General features: G+C 42.5%; 2 protein-coding genes and 1 pseudogene across 5 annotated transcripts; 1 reads left to right on the plus strand and 2 right to left on the minus strand.

Moving 5' to 3' along the window:
• Nucleotides 1-39: 39 nt before the first annotated feature.
• On the minus strand, nucleotides 40-6,884 carry LOC123142965 (uncharacterized). 4 transcript variants are annotated; one of them, XM_044561684.1, is made up of 14 exons: nucleotides 6,714-6,884; nucleotides 6,421-6,641; nucleotides 6,238-6,282; nucleotides 6,083-6,134; nucleotides 5,893-5,941; nucleotides 4,782-4,852; nucleotides 3,829-3,887; nucleotides 3,624-3,722; nucleotides 3,036-3,093; nucleotides 2,613-2,749; nucleotides 2,470-2,526; nucleotides 752-849; nucleotides 402-583; nucleotides 40-281 (listed from the first exon to the last, which is right to left on the minus strand). In XM_044561684.1, the coding sequence occupies exons 2-14, from the start codon at nucleotides 6,460-6,462 to the stop codon at nucleotides 211-213; spliced, it is 1,020 nt and encodes a 339-aa protein (XP_044417619.1). In that variant the 5' UTR covers nucleotides 6,463-6,641; nucleotides 6,714-6,884; the 3' UTR covers nucleotides 40-210. The 4 variants fall into 4 exon arrangements, with proteins under 4 accessions (XP_044417619.1, XP_044417620.1, XP_044417622.1 ...); XM_044561685.1 differs by having other exon boundaries at nucleotides 6,421-6,635; nucleotides 6,714-6,867; XM_044561687.1 differs by lacking the exons at nucleotides 6,421-6,641; nucleotides 6,714-6,884 and having other exon boundaries at nucleotides 3,624-3,727; nucleotides 6,238-6,279.
• A 6,280-nt stretch (nucleotides 6,885-13,164) lies between these two features.
• On the minus strand, nucleotides 13,165-15,978 carry LOC123140722 (receptor-like protein EIX1; annotated as a pseudogene).
• A 1,976-nt stretch (nucleotides 15,979-17,954) lies between these two features.
• LOC123140723 (probable glutathione S-transferase GSTF1) lies at nucleotides 17,955-19,559 on the plus strand. Its single transcript, XM_044560008.1, has 3 exons — nucleotides 17,955-18,188; nucleotides 18,291-18,339; nucleotides 18,812-19,559. Exons 1-3 carry the CDS (start codon nucleotides 18,039-18,041, stop codon nucleotides 19,342-19,344), a joined length of 732 nt encoding a protein of 243 aa, XP_044415943.1. The 5' UTR covers nucleotides 17,955-18,038; the 3' UTR covers nucleotides 19,345-19,559.
• The last annotated feature ends 1,012 nt before the right edge of the window (nucleotides 19,560-20,571 follow it).

Raw genomic sequence — 20,571 nt, forward strand, 5'->3', positions numbered from 1 at the left:
AAACTTAAGGTTTTTCAACCTGAAAACTCAAACAATTCATAGTGAAAATCTGCAAGGCAACATAACCCAAATTTTCAGGGAAGACGATTATTAGGCAGCGTGAATGACAGGCACCTAGCGAAGAATCAAACTACTACTCTGCTGTCAAATATTCGGTACCCACATGCACATCCGTAAGGTTAAATAAACTCTCTACACGCACGCTTCGCTTCAGTCGCTTTCCTGAGAGTAGAACATCTGCTTCAGAGCACGGGGCAGCTCCAGGACAATCTCCGCGTATGCTGAAACATAGAAAGAAATTTGGGGAGCAAAAGTACATATAGATCAGAACAAGCTCAGCACAGAGTTGTATGCTTTTTAACTACAAAGAGGAGAGGGGCAATGGTTAAGATAGGAGGAACCTTCTGGCAAACTCAAGGTCTTCAACGCGTTCTCGGCATAGGAGAGGCGAGATGGTACAGGCTGAGCACGGCGGTCTGCTGCGGATATTCTCTTTGCAGAGCGAAGCGGCCAGGCCAAGACCCTCGCCTGACTAGGCAGGGTCAAGATTAGATCCGAATATCGGATACTCACCGTAACCTTGCTGCTCAAGTCACACAGGAGAAGAAACTTGAGTCTCTAGAGTGCACAATATGCAGTTTCAGTATATAAATGCTACAGATAATATAAAGGAGAACACTGTGTGGATTAGAATATTTTAGTATGAGCATGGTTGTACTACAGCAAAATCTAACAGCAGGTTTGACCTTACCATTCAAAGTCTTCCAATGTAAACTCTATCAAGGTATATGGAAGACTGTAGAACAATTCCCCGATTTGGTTGCCGTAGAGCTCCTTGATAAGACGAACCTTGAACATGAATTCAATGGAAAGCATTAGAATTATAAACTTCACTGTGATCAACGCAAACGGCACGAAGACTAAAAAATATAGCTGTTTCAAATTTCAAATAAGTAGAATCACGGATAATAAATATATTTTATTCACCTAATTTTGAATTCAAAGTTCATTGTTACAGGTTATCACCTAGAACCTGTGGTTTGAACCATGATGTTCTCTCTTCTCTAGTCTAGCGGTGAAGCAGAAGTTGTATGCCCGAAACACTTCATGAAAAGATGGAAGGTACTTAGGAATTACCCGAATATGTCATGTGTAGGTAAATCACAATAGGTAAATTAGCTTGGTGAGGTGTAACTACGAAAATAATACCACCAAAGCAATAGGGGAGGTTAGTTGGACTGCCGTGGCCCCCCGGCCCAAAATAATCTTAGTTAACCCACACATTATATATCCCCTTATAAACACTATATGGATTTTTTTTTGAAACAATCATGTTTTTTATAACAAATTCAGAAACTATATGACTGAACGCATAAAAATCAAATATATGACCCCGTCGGCCTCCTGCTGGCCGAAGATGAGCTTTTCAGCCAACTCCAGGCCGAAGTAGAGTCTTCGGTCTACTTGCGGCCGAAGAGCACTCTTTGGTCATCTGTAGGCCGAAGAGTACTCTTTGGTCATCTATAGGCTGAAGAGTCCTCTGGGACCACTCCTCGGCCGCAAGTAGACCGAAGACTCTACTTCGGCTTGGAGTTGGCCGAAAAGCTCATCTTCGGCCAGCAGGAGGCCGACGGGGTCATAGATTCGATTTTTATGCATCAGGACGTATAGTTTCCGAATTTGCTATAAAAATCATCATAGTTTCAAAAAAAAATCCACTATATGGCCACACCTACAATCTTAGTCCATGGCCTAATTGGTTTCCCTTCTTCAGTTCTTCTCCAAACCAAGGAATAAGGTAATCTTGGACCTTTTTGCTTGACTAGATCCCTTACTCGGCCCAGCTGCCACATCCCACACAATGACAAGCCAAACAACAAGGCTCACTCATCAACCGGACCAATTCACACTCTCCTCTCACACCCCTAGCCCAATGACGGGGCCCCCTTGCCCTTGGGGGTGACACCCAATGCCGAGGCACAACACAAAGGCAATGCTGGGTTGACGACTTCAAATCTAAGGAAGCATTGTGTTGCAAGTGACTGAATCAAGGATCTGTGTGGGTAGCTAATCTCAGAGAGGGTTAACCTTAGCCAAAGTGGAGAGATGCTATGGTCCTCTTGGATTTTGGATGGAAAAACAGAGGTGAATTAGAGTTATTCCCAACACAGAAAGATTAACATGTCATATAGCAGTGGCCGTCTTTAAAGTACATGGAGATTTCAAACTCTAATAGAAGGAATATGGATATGGCATAAGTTTGCTTCACAGCTCAGATAATGCAATGATGTCCAAGATCTGTTTTTAAACAACACGAGTACATCATAACTACAGGCCTATAATTCAGGCATAAGCATATAAGGTTTTATCACCTGATTTCTTGCATTTCACAAAGGATAATATAATAAAAGGGATATAGTGTGTACAGGCAATTTACATTTGGGAGCAACTCCTAAATCTGATACTGACCTGTTCTCTCCTGTCAATATACGACTGCAAAATTTCTTCAAGATGATCAATAAACCTCTGCAAGGAAAAAGGAGCCATGTAAGCAGATAGAACTATTTGAATAATTGCACAGAAAATGCAAGGGGCCCATGAGGAAACTTTACGATGGCGTTAGATGACAGGTGGTCAGTTTCTACTTCTCGAATCGGCAGAAAGAAAGGCAAGGTGTGTTCAGTCACAGTCATCTTTTCAAGGAATGACTTGCTCTCCAAAACGCAATGATAAATTTCACAGGGCTCTCCTGCAAAATATAATGTGCATGTTATTTAGTGCAGCATACAATGTGTCTAGAGTTTCTATGTTCTTATCTTATTTCTTTTTGATAACTTATTACGTATCATGCTTAGATGTTGTAGTAGCATTATTCAGAATGTCAGGGTTTGCACAATGAAATAAGTATGTTTTGATCTGAAGCAAACTAATTCTATGAAATAACATCGCCTCTGCATATCTTACACAAAGCTTTGCATGGTACAATTCTGACATTTCATGGAAAATATGATATGGAAAATGTTAAGTGTAATCACCAGCGAAGAATGTCTCATACTGTATACCAATTCTGGCACCATCCAAACAATAGATAACCTACGAAATATAAAATATTTAGTCAGATTAACTGACAAAATAATAAAACTAATGGAATAGGTACATTAGTATAATACAACATGCCAAGTCATGAACATAATTCCATTCTAAGGAAGACAACAACATAATGCCATGTTACAAAGTAAATGAAACATGGTCTGAAGGCTAAATTCAGTTTCGGTGGTCACTTGTACGGTTGTACCAATCCTAGGAAGAGAACAAGAATGAGAAACTGTGACACAGTGCACCCCAGCCCACACCAACATTACTGGTTCGCCAATCATGTTGTAGCCAAAAGAGTTAGGTGAACTGTAATGAACTGATCACAGAACACTGCAATACACCAACTACATCCCAGGTTCAATTAACTAACCATTTAGGAATAGCCTCAACCCTACCCCCCCCCCCCCCCCCAACACACACACAAACCATTGGCAGCAAATGAAAAATATCAACCACCCATTGATAAACTACAGTATAAAGAGTAGTCTTTATGGTAGCCAAAGCTGGACTCGAGAGAATAAGGTTACCTTATTTCTGATTCTATAAGTCGTCCTTGATTGAAATTGAGAGTCTGTTGGAATGTTTGCCAGGTTGACCATCGCCTTCCTTTCAGCCTCTATATGGACCTGGTCTATGAGATAAAGCAAACTTGTTATAAACTCAAAATGCACAGAGCAAACAGTGTATTTCATGTGGAATCAATATGAGAATATGGTGCTTCAGATTAAGTACCTTCTCACGGATAGTTGCCAGCAAGCCATCATTCCACTGCTCATCATCTATTGAAATCTCTACAAAAATGCAAAAGCCTAAGTTTAAGAAATGAAGCTGTAGGATAAAAACTGATTAAAATTATACTACTATCACTCTATCAGACTGTATGAGAAGACTAAATATGTGTCATACTGGCTGTAACGACACAATACAAGAATATGAAAATACTTCCAAGAAATACAAGATACTCCCTCCGTCCCAAAATAAGTGACTCAAATTTGTACTAGCTTTAGTACAAAGTTGAGTCACTTATTTTGGGACGGAGGGAGTAGTAAATAAAGGATCTGCCATTTTATCCTCAAGAAAAGAGGCAGCAATGTGCAAAGCAGTATACCACACATACGTAAGTGTGAAATAATTAGTCAGATAAATATTTCCAACTAATTACAGATGAGTACTTTATAACTAAGTGTGGAATGAAAGGTTTTGGTTCATGTTAACCCAAATATGGTTTTAGATTTTTCCAGCGAAGTAGATCTATGAATTTCAGTACATATATCGTTAAAGAAAAGAGGCAGCAATTTCAGAGAATCAAAGTACTACAAACATATTAATTATGCTATGCATTTAGTAAATAGCTAAGGTTGCTTAAGTTCCTACATAATGAACTCTAGTTCTGGTCAAATGGAACTGGAAATAATCATTAACGATCTGTAAGTGTTTTTGCAAAAATGGTGGAGACTTTGTGTGGGTTAACAAGTTACCAATTTGATGTTAAAGCCGCATTTATTTTTTTAAATGACAACTAGTTCGTCTAAGCATGGAAAGTAAACAAAGGCTCCTGAGTTCCCGAAAAATTGCAGAAGGAGATAGTATAACAAATAAGTTCCACATACTATTTGGTACTGGAAGTTGCTGACAATCGTATTTTTCTAGAAAGTAAACATCAAAGGTGCTGAAGCAAACTGTACCTTCGGTTTGTGCAACTCGTGCAGCCTCAAATTCTTTCTGTAGACGCTCAAAAATCAGCTTATCAGAATCCCTAAAATAATAGTGAAAATGTAAAAAAAATGTTTTACTAGTCATGCGTCCACATATTTAAACATAACATCTGCATATAACAGTATGAGACAACCAGTAATTGGGGGGGGGGGGGGGGGGATGCAATGTCTAATAGAAATGACACTATACTTCAGGAAAAATCATCTCAGATATGACCCGAATATGCTAGGGATAAGATGATAGAATATATGTGTTTTTAAACTTGCAGACTAACATATCTGAAAACACATTTCATTGCTTATATAGAATATATGTGTTCTTAAAAATCTGGTAGAATTATTATTCTGCAATTTTGCAGCAGATGCACATGAACATTGCATTAGAAAACAGGCTCATTATGGAACTTAGCAATCAGCAGTACTGTCCTTCCTTAACCTTTTGGTACTTTTAGATCGTAACTTCACTTTAACTTCTTTGAAACATAATCTCATCAGTATCGCAATAATGGTACTATAGTTCAGAAAAATGAAAAAATGCATTTGCATATGTCGAATTTAGATAAACTTGAGCTCCTCCCCCCCTTTCTTTTGCATGTATCATTTTTCGACCACTATTATTTGCTTCAAGTTGAGCACATCCATAGGAAGTTAAACAGTAAGGATCATTCAGAGAATTCGATGCAGTTGCAAAGATATTGGGAGCATAAAATTTTGCCAACAGAAAGGACCAAGGAAATTGTGACTGTTTAAGCACCTAGTTTAAATGAAAGCTACACAAGGATGACGTTGCAGTTTCCCACATTGGAAACTGGTGAGAGGCTTAATGCTCTGATTAAGTATCGTAAAAGAGCAACCGCAAAAAAAAAGTATCATAAAAGAGGAACCATAAGTTTGCAAGCAATTAGCTAGCAGTTTGAACAGAGTTGTTGAAATTTTGCTTATGCAAATGTCACATGCTAAGGAATCTGTACAGTATTTATAGTAAATCAATAAACACTGAGTTGGCCAGCTGAGTCGACATCCGACAAGTTATTAGAATCCAAAAGCTTGGACAAAAAAAAAAGATCAGAGAAAGGAGTACCGCGAGAGGCGCTCTTTCAGATCTTCATGCCTTTTGAGAACATTTAACACTGCAAAAGTAAAAGGGCAACTATGGGTAAGATAGTAGGGCAAGAAGCTTCATAGAATCGATAACATGTGGGTAAGGGGTAAAAGATTCCTTGAGAGTGGAGATATTAATAGTTACAACTACTGAAGAGAAAGGTTATTACGCCGTGAGCGTGTGGTCTCAAGTTTTGTTGCGTCTTCCTCTCTTGCATAAGTCTGCAGTTAATGGAAAGGCAGGGGGAAGGCAATTAACACCAGTCAAAACACATACACCAAAGACTTACAATAGCAATCCATATGTGTGTAGATGATAGTATACCAGCTCTGATAATGAGTGCTGGCGCCTCCTCAGCTGCTCCCCATGCTGCAAAATACAAGGGGGTTAAACTGGAAGAATTGTGAAACTTGAGTTCCTGGTGTATTAATTCTGCTAGATTAGACAGTGTAAATGCAGCAACAAGCGGTGTTGAATGGCGGGAGGTGGGTTTCCGGCCGGCCGTACCTCCGTGGGGGAGCTCAGGGCCAGCGTGACGGAGAGGTCCATCCGGTCCGAGGCCAGACAGGGGCGGCGGATCTAGATGCGGACGGGGCGGAGGCAGCAGGGCCGCGGCGGGGTCGAACGGGGACGGCGACGGCGGCCACGCGCGTGAGGCGCGGAGGGGCTGAGGCGTCGGCGGCCACGCGGAGCTGCGGCGCGGCGGCACAGCGGTGGCAGACCTGCAGCTGCAGGGGAAATTTTAGGACGGCGATTTGTGGGATTATTAGGGCTTGGAGGCCGCGTCGTGGTCCACATACCCGTCGGGGGCCGCGGGGGAGATGGATGGCCGCCGGCGTGAAGACGGTGGACGGGGGCTGAGGTGGGGAACCGGCCGTCGGGGCGTCGTCGGAGGTCGCCGGTTAGGGGTGAGCGCCGCCGGGGATGAGGGGTAAGGGGGCACGCAGATTCAGTGTTATGATACGATGGGCCAAGCCGGGAGTGTTAGGATGATCTGGGCCCAACGGCCCACCGGGCCCTTAGATCTGCGCCCTGATCGGGGGCGCTCAACCCATTATGGTTGACGGGCCCCTGTCACCTGTACTATATAAAGAGATGGGGGCTGGCGGCTCGCATCACGAGGTTCGTCACGACGCCGTACAACCCACCTACACCCCTACCGATCTAGGGTTAGTGCAGTGCTGATGGGAAGCGCCGCCACCACTTCACCGCCCACGATCTGCCATCACCATCGCCGGCATCCACCATGGCCACCCCATCGAGTTCATCCGGCCAGGCAGAAGGTAAATCACCGGATTGATCTAAGCCTACCCGATCCAAAGAATACAACAATGGTATCAGGCCATGCTAGGCTAAGATTTTCGGTACAAAGAACAAACAGAGAAAGAAAGATCCCTCCCTCCTCCCAAGAACCCTAGACAGGGCAAAGAAAAATTCCTCAACGGACAAAGAAGTGTCACCGCAAGGCCGCGCCATTCCTCTCGATCCCGAGTCGCATCGGCATGCCGAGGATTCGGGAAGAAGAAAACCACCCCGAGAGGGGCAAAGGGCGCCGCTCGCCAAACCGCTCGACGGCGGCGCGCTCACCACGAGGGGAACGCGCCACCGGCGAAGGGGATGGCAACGGACGCCGCCGCAACGGGTGCTCCACCGTCGAACGCACAGGGGGAGCAAAGTTTGACTCTGCTCGCGGCTCTCTCTCTCTCTCTCTAACAGGAGGCGTGAGGTGGAAGGAGAAAAGGGGGAAAGGAAAGGGGCTCGCGCGCAGCGGCGGTTCGTCGCCGTCGCCGGCGGCCGGCGAAGCCCGAAACCCCGCTGCGGGACAAAGACGGCGCAGGGAGAGCGGGCGCAGCTGGGCCTCGTTCTTTCTGCCACAGTAGGTGGAGAAAATGAAAAGGAAAGGCAAGGAAAAGAGGTGGCTTGCGCGGTGCGGTGGCTTTGGACGCCGTCGCCGGCGGCCCACAAAAGCCTCACCGGTGGCCGGCGCAGCCTGTGCGAGGAGCGGAGACGACGAGGGGAACGGGGAGAGACGAAAGGATTAGGTTTTTTCCCAGATCTGTGCGGCGTAGGCTGTTTTGATCGAGCTAAAAGGGCGCCGGACCGTCCGATCAGATCGAACGGCACGAGCAAAACCCTAGCTCAGCCTCTGGGCCAGTGGGCCGAAAGCACTGATGGGCCTTTTGGTCCGTCGGACAGGTCGCAGCTGGGACGGCTCGCTGCGGGCCTTTGGGCCGTTTTCGGCCAGAAGTGACCCGAACAGCACGCGCACAGAACATTTTCAGTATCCCTTGTTTTTTCTTTATTTTGTCCAGTTTTTTGGACAAATATAATACAGTTTTTTCTATTCAAATTATTCAGAGAAATTTTTTGTTTAGAAAATAAAAAAGTACACAGAAAAAGTTCTGAAAATAAAAATAGAAAATTTTCAGAAAAAGAAAAGTTCATGTATTATATAAAATAAAAGTTTCAGTAGAACTAAAGAAGTTCATGATTTTTTATTCGGTGAAAGAAAATTTTTTGTAAAAAGTTCATGATTTTTTTTATTCATGTTTTTCCGCTGCGTAAATAATTAATAGTACTCTTTTACAAAGAAAGAAAAAGTATTATCCTCCAATTAAATTGGAACCAACGGGAAAATTTAATTGGATGAACAGTTTTTTGAGAGAAGTTTTTTCACTTGTGGGTGAAATCAGATTCAGATAGCTTCTGCTATGATAGTAGAAAGATATTTTATTAAAGTTTAATTATGGTATTGCTATTTTCTGACCAACGTTGATGATGACAATATTATAATTCAATGAGTCTTATAGTTAAAAGTTCAAATCTCTGATAATTTTTGTATCAAAGTGACCAATTTTCAGAGCATTTGATAAAGATTGAGAAATGTATATTAAAAGTTTTCCGCTGCAATAAAGTTGATGATGATTATTATTTCTTAGCAAAGTTGTTTAATAGAAATACTATCATCACATTGTTTACGAGTTATATGCATTATTTCCATTTTCGCCCAACCGTGATATGGAATTAATGTAGAAGAATGAGTTTTATTCTAATTCTACCACAACGGTGATTTAGAGTATAAAAAGGAAGTTTTACAAAAGTTTAATGTGCATATTTTTTTAACCAGACCAACGTTGGGTTATTTTTATGCTCATTATTGTTGATTATTGGCTATGTTTTCTCAGACTAAAAGTTTTCCATGCTTTCATTCGTGAAAGCAAATGGCTAGGTACTTGTGACCCGAAAGATGACCAGGAAAGGTCATAACGTGAGGGAGTATGTTTTCACTAAAGAATGGCTTCAAAAGAAAAGAATTCTTGGATATTAATCCAAGAGAAGAAAACAAATAGATCATTGAGAGTCTTGGTTAACGAATGTCTTTCGTATTCTATATGAAGAAGATTTTTCAGTCAACATGATTTGAGATGAAACAAGCAACATGCGTGTTTAATTTGACCAACGTCGGATTAAGCATGTGTGTCAAAGAGCGTTTCGGATTTATTTCTGAATTTGATGATAGCATATGCAGTCAAAAGAGCCAATTCTGGCATTTATGTTCCTTACAGGGAATTACCCGCATAGCAGGAAAAGAGGATTATGATAAAACCCGCATGGCGGGGAAAAGTCTCGGAAAATACCTGCATAACTGAGTAAAGTTGACATAGTATTATGTCAAAAAATCATGTATGGCAGGAGAAATGTAGGCAAAGGACTTATCCTGTATGACAGGAGAAAGATATGATGACTCATGTGCGTTTAATGTGTCCCACTCTGGGAGAAAAGTATGGAGTAGGTATTATGCTTTCCTAGTATCGACCGTACACCTTATGTGTAACGGTCATTAAGCACTCAATAAATCCAAAGAGAATAAAAGTTACAGACGAACCTAAAGATAAGAATGATATGCAAGTGTGACTTGCAAAAGTACTAATGATAAAGAACTATTTTGAGTTTTCGAAATGGAATGAGGAATAAGGAAAAAGTACTCCCATACCGTTAACAGATAACTTCATTACATATGAAGTAATCAGATACATGAAGTAGATACTCAAAGTTTCCTCAATTCACAAGAGTTGTGAATGGTTTTTCGAAATTGTGGCAGAAAAGTTCTTGCCATATTTTGAGGAGGAGAAAGAAATATGAGATATCCATTAATGAAGAATGTGATCATCTGGGGGAGTACGACGATCATAATAATACCCCTAAAGAAAAGAAATAGCTGTATTCCTGTATCTTTTACAGTTCCGAAAGCAGACTAAGGAATACTAAGACGGTGCTTAAAGTGCCATAAAGAAGAAAGTTTTAACAGAATAAACCCAAATAATAAAGTTTAAAGATACGCCAGTTTTAGTGAAGATGGAGTAATCTGGGGGAGCATGTTGTATGACCTATACAACACCTGATGTTAGCTCTATAAAGGATGAATGAGTACACATGGATCTTGTGACACAGGTCCCTGTAAAACCTATTGCCTCTTGGAAATAAAAGACTATAGAATTAATTTGCCTCTTGGCAATCACAGAGCAACAACAGCCCCATATGAAAGAAGTGCCAGTACCTGAGACACAAATGGTCTCAAGGAATGAGAAAATCAGATACTTCTGATTACTATAAAGTCTATGTTAGTGAAATTCAAATCGAGGTTGATCCCACCTCATTTTAAGCGCTCAATCAAGCTTAGGGAAGTGTCTGTTTGTCCAAATGATAAGAGACTATGTGAGATGAAATAAAATTGGTAAATCCCGACAATGTTTGGGACTCATAAGTAATTTCCAATGGAGCATAAACAGTAGGCTGTAAAAGGTCTACAAGGTCAATGTGACTCCAAAGGAAATATGTAAAGGTGTAAAGCGCGACTTGAATCGAAAGATTTTGTGCAAAGAGAATGAACAAATTACAATGAGTGTTAGTGGCACATCATGACCGACATCATGATCTGAGTTACATCAGATGAATGTATAGAACACAAGGGATACTGCTTCAAGAAGTTTTTTATGGACTAGAGCAAGTCTCTAGATAGTTGCATTTAAAGTTTAAAGAATCAGATGATATTTTGGGTTAAAGAAAATGGAAGGACAATTGTATTCATGCAAAGTTATAGAATGGGAAATTCATTTCCCAATCATGTGCATGTGGATGACGTCCTACTTGCTAGTGGTGATGTCAATCTACTTCAGGAGGAGAAAAGAAGTTCTTGTCCTCAAAGTTCAAAATTGCATTTCTCAGAGTGTCTCTCGTTATAAATATCGAGATTCACCAAGAAAAGAATAAAATGGGGTATTAGGAATGTCGCATGGACATGCTAACAAAGGTCTCTAAAGTAGGCATGCGAGAAAACCTACGTCTGTTCTTATAGTCAAGGGTAATTGAACTGGAAACTATGGTGTTCCAAACGTTGATGAGAAAAGATTGAAAACGGATATGGTACCATATGCTTCAGCTGTTGGAAGCTCAATATATTATCCTGACACAATTCACGTATCCGGGTTGTTTTGGCAATGTCCAGTCCATATATAGATCACTGGAATGGAGTCAAAGATATCGGCCTCATGCTGAAAGAAATAAGTGCTCTCAAAAGATTGTGAGTACAAAGACAGGACTTGTGAAATGTATAGCGAAATCCACAATTGTCGCTAACTTTCATACTTGGAGGTTTTTATGTGGAAAAGCTCCAAAGAATGAAATTATCATCAATGTGATGCAAAGATATTTTATAGCTTGATATGAGGCTGAGGGACAGGCAAAATGCTTAAGGAGACTTGTACCCGGAGTTAATAATGGTTGACAACAACGATAACCATTTTAAGTTTTTCGCTCCTATGACAACGAGTCAAGTGTTGATGCCAAACACACTGACACAGAGTTAGGCGTTGTAAAGGAGAAAGTCCAGAATTATGTAGAAATGCTTGAAGCATAAAAGCAACCGACAAGTGTTTGCAGATCTGCTTATTAAAGGCTTACCACCCGGTGTGTTCGAAGAACACACAGTCGACATGGGTTTTATGGTATATCTAAGATTTCCGGACAATAAAAGGGCCCAAGGTTAAAGAATTTGTTTCAAAACAGAGAGGTACGTTGTGGCTGTCTGATTCTATCGGCAATTGAGCTGTGACGATGAAACATGTTCTATGTATTGATCTGTTATGAAACGAGTAAAGTAAAAGTATAAGGTCAAAAGTAAAAGTTGAGATCAAGGGGGAGAATGTTAGGATGATCTCCATCGTGTGGGCCCAACGGCCCACCGGGCCCTTAGATCTGCACCCTGATCGGGGGCGCTCAACCCACTATGGTTGACGGGCCCCTATCACTTGTATTATATAAAGAGGTGGGGGCTGGCGGCTCGCATCACGAGGTTCGTCACGACGCCTTACAACCCACCTACACCCCTACCGATCTAGGGTTAGTGCAGTGCTGATGGGAAGCGCCGCCACCACTTCACCGCCCACGATCTGCCATCACCACCGCCGCCATCCACCATGGCCACCCCATCGAGTTCATCCGGCCAGGCAGAAGGTAAATCACCGGATTGATCTAAGCCGGCCCGATCCAGAGAATATAACAGGGAGCTCCTAAGAAAAGAAAAAAAGTATTGGCCCAGTAATGTCGCTCGCTCGGCCCTTCTATCCGTTGGTTTTTTCGGCTGGCCCGATGTATAAGAAAAATCCGGATGGCTCTTTCTGTTAGTTTTTAAAAAAGATCCCTCAAAAAATGTTAATTTCGACAAAAAATTGAAATCGAAAAAATCATGGATTTAAATATCTTTCCTATTTGAAAATGTCCCGGAATTCCGAAAATGCTTGCGAACTCGGAAAACAAATCCGTGAATTCGAAAAATGCTTCCGGATATTTAAAAAGTTAAGAATTTAAACAATCATGAATTTGAAAATATTATTAGGATGAAAAAGGCCAACCGAGCAGAGAAAGGCATAACAAGATTGTTGGTAGACAATGGCCCTCGTGTGTGTAGGCATGGGTCACAAACAAACCGATCGCACACAAAGCGTTGTGTAGTTCGTTAGCAAACCGGTGGAAAATTGTTGTGCTCATGCTTCATTTGGAAATTCTTTGGGACATCCTAACTACATGCAAACGGACAAAAGGAGATGGTTGATCATTTTGTCGTATGTGTTGGGTCTTATTCAGTGTACAAACCAATAACGATCAATTACATGCATTATTAGAGGATAGAAAAGCACCTAGTAGTGCCAACTAGTAAGAAAATACATGGTCAACATGAATTATTCATAGAGCCCACTACATACTACGACGACAACAGCATCTGATTGTCATCTAGAGTGCTCAACTTGTAGTTTCCTTGTCATTTATCATGCCCCAAGTAACAACCACAAACACATATGCATTGTCATACAACTTGTCGAAGAGGCGAAAATAGGAAACTCTCCATGTTTTGTTGAATAGTAGAGAGCAAAACACGACCCAAAGGCCAGCCACAAACCCAGACCCAAGTCCAAAGTATAAGGATAACAGTGGCTCGTAGACCTTCTCACTTGTTTGTTGATTCATATGCTCAAGGCCATTGTTTCCTGAGCAATTCCTTTCGAGAGGAGGGCCACACAGGCCAATGTTACCAGCGTATATGGACGGGTTCTCCGAGTAGATTGTGTCAAGTTGATTGCCTAGGGGGATTCTTCCAGTAAGGTTGTTGTATGATAAGTCCAATGAGCTTAAGTACGTCAAATTCGACAAGCTTGTCGGGATCTCATCATAAAGGTTGTTCCTTGAGAGGTCAAGTGACTCAATTGACTTCATAGCCCCAATCTCTGCAGGAATTTGTCCACTCAAGTGATTCCATGATAAGTTTAAATTTAACAGCCCATTAAGAGAAGTTAACTCGTCTGGAATTCGACCAACTAATTTGTTGAGTGATAGGTCAATGCTCAGCACATCAAAAAATCCAGTACCATACTTAAGTTCTTGGCGCTTCATTACAACAAGCCAAATTTCTTTCTTCATAGTTCCATAGTTGTTGGACGTGCAAGACTTGTCGGACCCATGTTTCGTTGAGTTTGCTTGGGTCATTGCAGTTAATTTTGACAAAGAGCTCGGTATAACTCCAGATATACTATTTCTGGCTAAATTCAAATGACGAAGGCAATATAGATTTGTGACATTCGGTGGAATATCTCCATGTAACAAGTTGTGGCTTAGTTGCAGATATTTCAAATTTACCAACTCTCCAATCCATGACGGCAATGTTCCATAGAAGTTATTCCTTGAGAGATCTAGGAAAGCCAATCTTGAGTAGTTTCGGACTGATGATGGAAACTTGCCGGAAAAGTTGTTATTACTCAAGAGGAGGTAAACCAAGCTAGATTTACGAGAACAATGAGGAAGTTCTCCCTCTAGAAAGTTGTATGACAATTCCAAGACCAGTAGGAACTCTAACTGACAAATATATTTAGAAATAGGGCCACTGAAGTAACTGTAGGATAAAGACAATTCTGCTAACCATCGAGATCCAAAATGTAATGGTAAAGGTCCCGAGAAAGAATTGTGTGATGAATCCATGTGCTCTAAGTTCTTCAGACCAAGCAGGTGTTCTTCTGTGATCATGCCATCAAGATTATTGTTGCTAAGGTCGAGATCAGACAAATGACCAAGCATACCGATCTTGGATGGCACATGTCCAGTAAGATGGTTACTAGAAAGATAAAGTTGTCCCAAACTAGTGCAATTTCCCAATCCCGGTGGTATTGCTCCACTAAGATGGTTCTCCGAAATGTCAAGTGTAAGTAACGCGGCACAACTCTCAAAACCATGCGGTATATGTCCAGTGAGCAGGTTGTTGGAAAGAGAAAGATACCACAATCTAGTGCAATTCCCCAACCATGAGGGTATAGCTCCAGTAAGATGGTTGTAAGAAAGGTCATAGTGCCATAAATAAGAGCACTTATCAATGCCTAATGGTATAGTTCCTGTAATGTTATTGTGAGAAAGGTCAAGCATAGTTAAGTTGTTTAATTGTCCCATACTATTTATCAGCTTTCCAACCATATTGTTGCTCTTCAACGTCAGTTCTTGCAATCTGTTGGATGAACACTTTGGCAATTTCTCCAGAAAATCTGTTATGTTTCCAGAGGAGAGACTCCGGTCAAGCCGTAGTGTTCCCAAATCACATAGGTTTCCCAACTCCACTGTCATTGTGGGGCTGTTACCCATGTTGCTCAAATCTAACCACTGGAGGGAGGTGTCCCAGTGCACCAGGAAACGGGCCATAGAGGGTGGTATTTGAAAGGTCGAGGTACTCGAGGCTTGTTATGTTCCAAAACCAACAGGATGCAACCGGATGGCCAAAGTAGTTACGTGAGAGGTCAAGGTGCTTAAGATTTGTGGTGTTTAGGTGTGGGAGGGATCGGGCTGCACTTGGAAGTGAGCAGTTAGAAAGATCGAGATACTCCAAGGAGGGGATCATGCTCACCACAAGAGGCCAATCAACAACCGAGCTGAGGTCCAAATAGCTCAAGTCAAGATATGACAAGAGGGGTAGACGGGTTAACCATGAGATATCTTTTAGGTCCCTCCCTTGGCCGAAAGCGGAGGCAGAGAGGACGAGATGTTCCAGCTTCGACAGGTTGCCGAGGTGAGGAGGCGCTTCGCCATGGCAAAGCATGCCGAAGAGAGCGAGATGTGTCAAATTCTTGAAAGAACCCAGGAACTCTGGAAGACGATGTGCATCGTCGCACAGCCCGCGTACTGGAGGTTGAGGCTCTCCAGGTGCTCAAGAGAAAGTAAGGAAGGACTTATCTGGTCGGCCAAGAAAGAAGTCCAGAAGCCCAGGTCAAGCTCGACGACATGGCCGGTCGCGTTGTCGCAGGTGATGCCTTCCCATCGGCAGCAATCTTGGTTCCCTTCCTGCCACGACACGAGGTCGTCCTCGGTGTCGTTGATGCCCTGCTTGAAGGCCAGCAGGGCATCCCGCTCGCGCGGTATGCAGCCCGCGGCGACTTCATGAGCCGACCGCGCGTCGGCGACGGGGAAGACGCTGCTCCAGGTAGTTGCTACCGCCATGAGGAACAAGACGAACTTGGCGGGCGAGTGATCCATGGCGTTGGTGGCAATGATCTGATCACACAGATCGGTGTGGCTTTCAAGGAGTGGGTTTCGGTTGCTACGAGTTGGAGTAGCACGATCGATGGTGTGGTGCACTTAACAAGGCATGGGCAGGAGCGTATGTTAAGTGCGGTTGGTCCTTCTTTAATTTTCATGTAGCTAGCAGCTAGGTGCGGTTAGGCTTGGGTGCACCTTCGAATTCGTTAGTTAATTCAGAACTTGGAGTCGTCGTTCAGTCGCGGGACTTCCTTCGGACAATAGGGATGCGTTGTTCGTCCTCTGACCAGCCGTGTCTGCTTGTTTTGGAAGACCATCATGATTATTATTAACATAGCTTAAAAAATTGATTATTATTAACATTTTTTTGTAAAGATATAGCATGTATTCCGCTTAAAGTTGGTGCACCATATCGGTGTCAACCGCAACGGACACAATTATAATTATGACGATGCCAATATTGAAAAATTAACATGAGCCACAAACATAAATGTGCATATGCAGTGATATTGAGTTTTTTTTTTCTTATTATCATGTAGTAAGAGAATAACTTAAAATGATTGCAACAAAGAATAACTAAAATGAAACAAAACATGTCTTAAACCATTGACATATCAGTCGAAAGAATTAGAAATTTTAATGGATCTCTTAGTGAGAATATTTGCCACATTCGTCAATATAAGTGACATGCATGAACCATGTATAACTACATATAACAGTTTAGAAAAATAATTCCATTTGTTTGGATTAGTGACATTTATAGGCCGCGTTGGAACCAGAACAATCCGCACAGACCATAGAGATGGAAGAAGAAAGGAGAAAAGGGAGGAATTTGAGGCCGCACAGATGGCACGACTGCAGGCAGAAGTGGCAGCTAGAGAGAGGCTTGAAGACGAGTTCAAGGTTAGTATTTTTTCCCATAATAACCACCAATATTAACTGATCGACCACTATGATACAATGCTGAGGTGTCCCTCCTCCTCTTCCTATGGGCTTTTCGGGAAGCTATGATCCATGCCCCTCCTACTCCTCTTCCACAACTGTAGTGTTCATGATCCATGGAGTTGATGTTCAGGGCCGAGAGGTCGTGTTGACAAATTGTATGATCCTTTTGGTTTTATGTCACGTGTGAACTTCTTATCAAACTTGTTGAAGTTGTGACAACTTGTTGTGATTTTGACTTGTGAACTTGTTGGTATGGATGCCAAACCAATTTGCGGAACTTATGAACTTGTTGTTCGTATGTGAATTTGTGAACTTGTTGCTGGTATGGATATCAAACTTGTGAACTTATTGTTGGTATGTGGATTCGTTGGTATGAATATCAAACTTGTGAACTTGTTGTTGGTATGGACTTGTGAACTTGTCGATATTTTTCTTTTCATTTGCAAGGCTTAAGAGAAATCCAATCATTGAAAGAACTTCCTGTAACATTTGCCAAGTAGATGCGGCGCCTGACTTTCAGTGTCAACATTCAACAAGAGTTTCCTAGTTTTCATCGCGGGAACTTGGCAAAGGTCTTTCATAATTTAAAAAATATATATAATTGTTTGCCGAGTCATGCCACTCAGCAAAACAGATCACGTGGCGGCACCTGGAAACACCTTTACAACTATATCGAGTTCCTTATCAGAGGACTCGGCAAATCTTTTCTGCACAAGAAAAAAGAATTTGCAAAAATCTTTGTCGAGTGACGTGTGCGTGGTATACTCGCCAACTGCATCGCCGACGTGACAGAGCCATCAAACCCGAATGGTCATGCCGCATGGCCCCTTGTTGTCGAGTTTGGTGTGTCGAGCTCTCGGCAAATTGCGTATTGGCCGAGTATTTTTATTACGCCGAGTTCGATTCAGACGACTCTCGACAAACTGCTTCACACGTCAAAATCTTACTAGCTTCGTTCTTCTGGAGAGCACCACTGCTCGCACGTCAAAATCTTCCACCAACCACCGAGAAGATGCCGTATAAAGAGGTAAGGGTCATGCTGCACACCGCTAGGACGCCGATACACAATCTCTCAGTCCCTCTCGCCTGCAGGCTGCAGCAGGCCAAGGAAAATGGCGCCGGTGAAGGTGTTCGGGCCGGGCAAGTCGAGGAACGTGGCCCGGGTGCTGATGTGCTTGGTGGAGGTCGGCGTCGAGTACGAGGTCGTCGACATGGATTTGAAGGCCCTGGAGCACAAGAGCCCCGAGCATCTCGCCAGAAACGTACGTAAGCTCCCCGACGACTCAAATCCTCTGCTCCCTCTTCCTTGATTTCGGCCATTTTTCAACTGATGTTTTTTGCACGGATGTTTTAATTTCTTGCAGCCGTTCGGGCAAACCCCTGCTTTCCAGGATGGGAATCTAATTCTCTTCGGTATGATCAATTTGCTTTTGTCCTTGTCAAAATAAATGTGACTTGGTGCAGAGGCTTGCTCTGTTTCTCGGCATCTTAAAGGACCGAGTAGTAAAGTGAATGTTAGCCTTCAAATTTGTTTCCGCGTATGCTTTCTTTAAGTCATTTGCAGATCAGCAGAGCCTTAGTAAACTATTCAAGGGTAAGTATCACATGAAAGACTATTGCTGCCTAAAGAATATTACAAATTTGGAGCATGGATTAGACAATTTTGGGGCATCAATACTGTTTAGGAGTCCAGGACAGCCTTTTCACACATTAATTGATGTGTTCCTGTTATCAACCAGATAGATCGGAGGGAGGTTAGCAAGAGCAGAGGCCAGGGTCTGATATTATTAGGCTACCAAACGTTTCATATTGATGCTACGCCATACACATTAGCTCACCCAAATATCCGCTAAATTTCTCAAACTTTGTATTTTTGTTCTCTCAGAGTCGCGCGCAATTTCAAGGTACGTGCTTCGCAAATACAAGACGAACGAAGTCGACCTGCTGAGGGAAGGTAACCTGAAAGAAGCCGCGTTGGTGGATGTATGGACCGAGGTCGATGCCCACGCCTACAACCCAGCCATCTCGCCTGTAGTGTACGAATGCCTCATAAACCCGCTCGTGCTCGGCATACCCACCAACCAGAAGGTGGTGGACGAAAGCATAGAGAAGCTGAAGAAGGTGCTGGAGGTCTACGAGGCGCATTTGTCCAAGCACAAGTACTTGGCGGGGGATTTCATCAGCTTTGCGGATATCAACCATTTCCCCCACACTTGCTCCTTCATGGCGACGCCTCACGTGGTCCTCTTCGACTCGTATCCTAACGTGAAGGCATGGTGGGAGAGACTGATGGCAAGGCCATCGATCAAGAAGCTCAGCGCAAGCTTGGCTCCACCAAAGGCATGCTTTGTAGGGGATATTTGGCATTCTGGGATCACACCACTGATTTGTATGGTGCTCTCTTGCTGGTATCGCTAATAAGGCAATAAGCTTTGTGTCGTCGCTAGAATTGCACGAGTGTGCAGTTTTTGTGCTTGCGTATACGTTGTTGTGAAGTTCTGTAAATGGAACCATGTATCTTATAATGCTTTCAGATTTGTTGCTTGTCAAGTCATAAATCAGAAGTTAGTATGTCTGTTCTGGAGCAAATGTAAGCATGGTTTCTAATCTTGGTTTCAAAAATATTTTAGACATAACTGACTTTTTAAAATCATTTATTTCAGCTTGTATTTCGGCAAAGCACCAAATGGAAAATTTTATGTGATGTTGATTGAAATTTTGCCAACGTTGAGGACTTTTGACACCCAAAAAATGGATTTTGACTGAAACGGTCTGCGGCTTCCCATGCAAATCAATTGTTGAGATTGAAGCATACTTCAAAAAAGTAACTTCGTCTAACCAACGCAATGAAAATATTCATTCGTAGAACTGTGTGACACGGGCCTTCGTAGCACTCTCTGGTCCAGATACCTGGCTCCAAGCTTACTTGGTTTCTTGGAGGGCCTGCCTCACCCCTTGAATTTATTCAAGTGAGAGTAAATGGAGTTCATGCCCGTGTGTGGCTTGTATAGGCTACTTCTCGACATGTTGCAAGTAGCAGAAAGTGGCGCCAGCTGTCAGCAGCACCACATAAATTGCAGACACACGTCATAGGTGTTAGAGTAAAACGAGATTGAAAGCGAAAGGACAATCAGTCCTGGTTTCCATTGATTCTCAAGTATATATACATCTGGAAGAGGTGGGAAGAAGAGGTGTCTGTTCGGAGGCATCCCTCCAGAACAGGTGCCTATTGGCAATAGAAAGAGAGAAGGGACATGACTGTTCGGGGTTGGACACACCCCTTTGTTAATGACTATTCATTAATTATCATGTGCTAATTAATCTACTAATTAATTCCTAACACTCTCCCTTGTACAACACCGCTCCTTGAATGTTTCATCATTGAAAACTTCTTGTACATAGATCTTCCATCTTGAGTAATCTTCCGTATAATCTTGAGAGTCTGCCCCAAAAACCCTGTGGGAAAAATATGAGGAGAATAGAGCAGATATGTTGCTAAAACTCCTTTAAACCCAATGGGAAAAATAATAAGGAGAAAAGTGCAACATATAATAATTATTGTCTCCTTGATAACTCATATGAGAAAACCTTTGAGAAAGGAGAAAACTCATTGGTGAGTTTGGAGAACAATAAATATGCTTTGTA

Source organism: Triticum aestivum, chromosome 6D (genome assembly GCF_018294505.1).
Source record: "Triticum aestivum cultivar Chinese Spring chromosome 6D, IWGSC CS RefSeq v2.1, whole genome shotgun sequence".
In the NCBI taxonomy this organism is placed as follows: Eukaryota; Viridiplantae; Streptophyta; class Magnoliopsida; order Poales; family Poaceae; genus Triticum; species Triticum aestivum.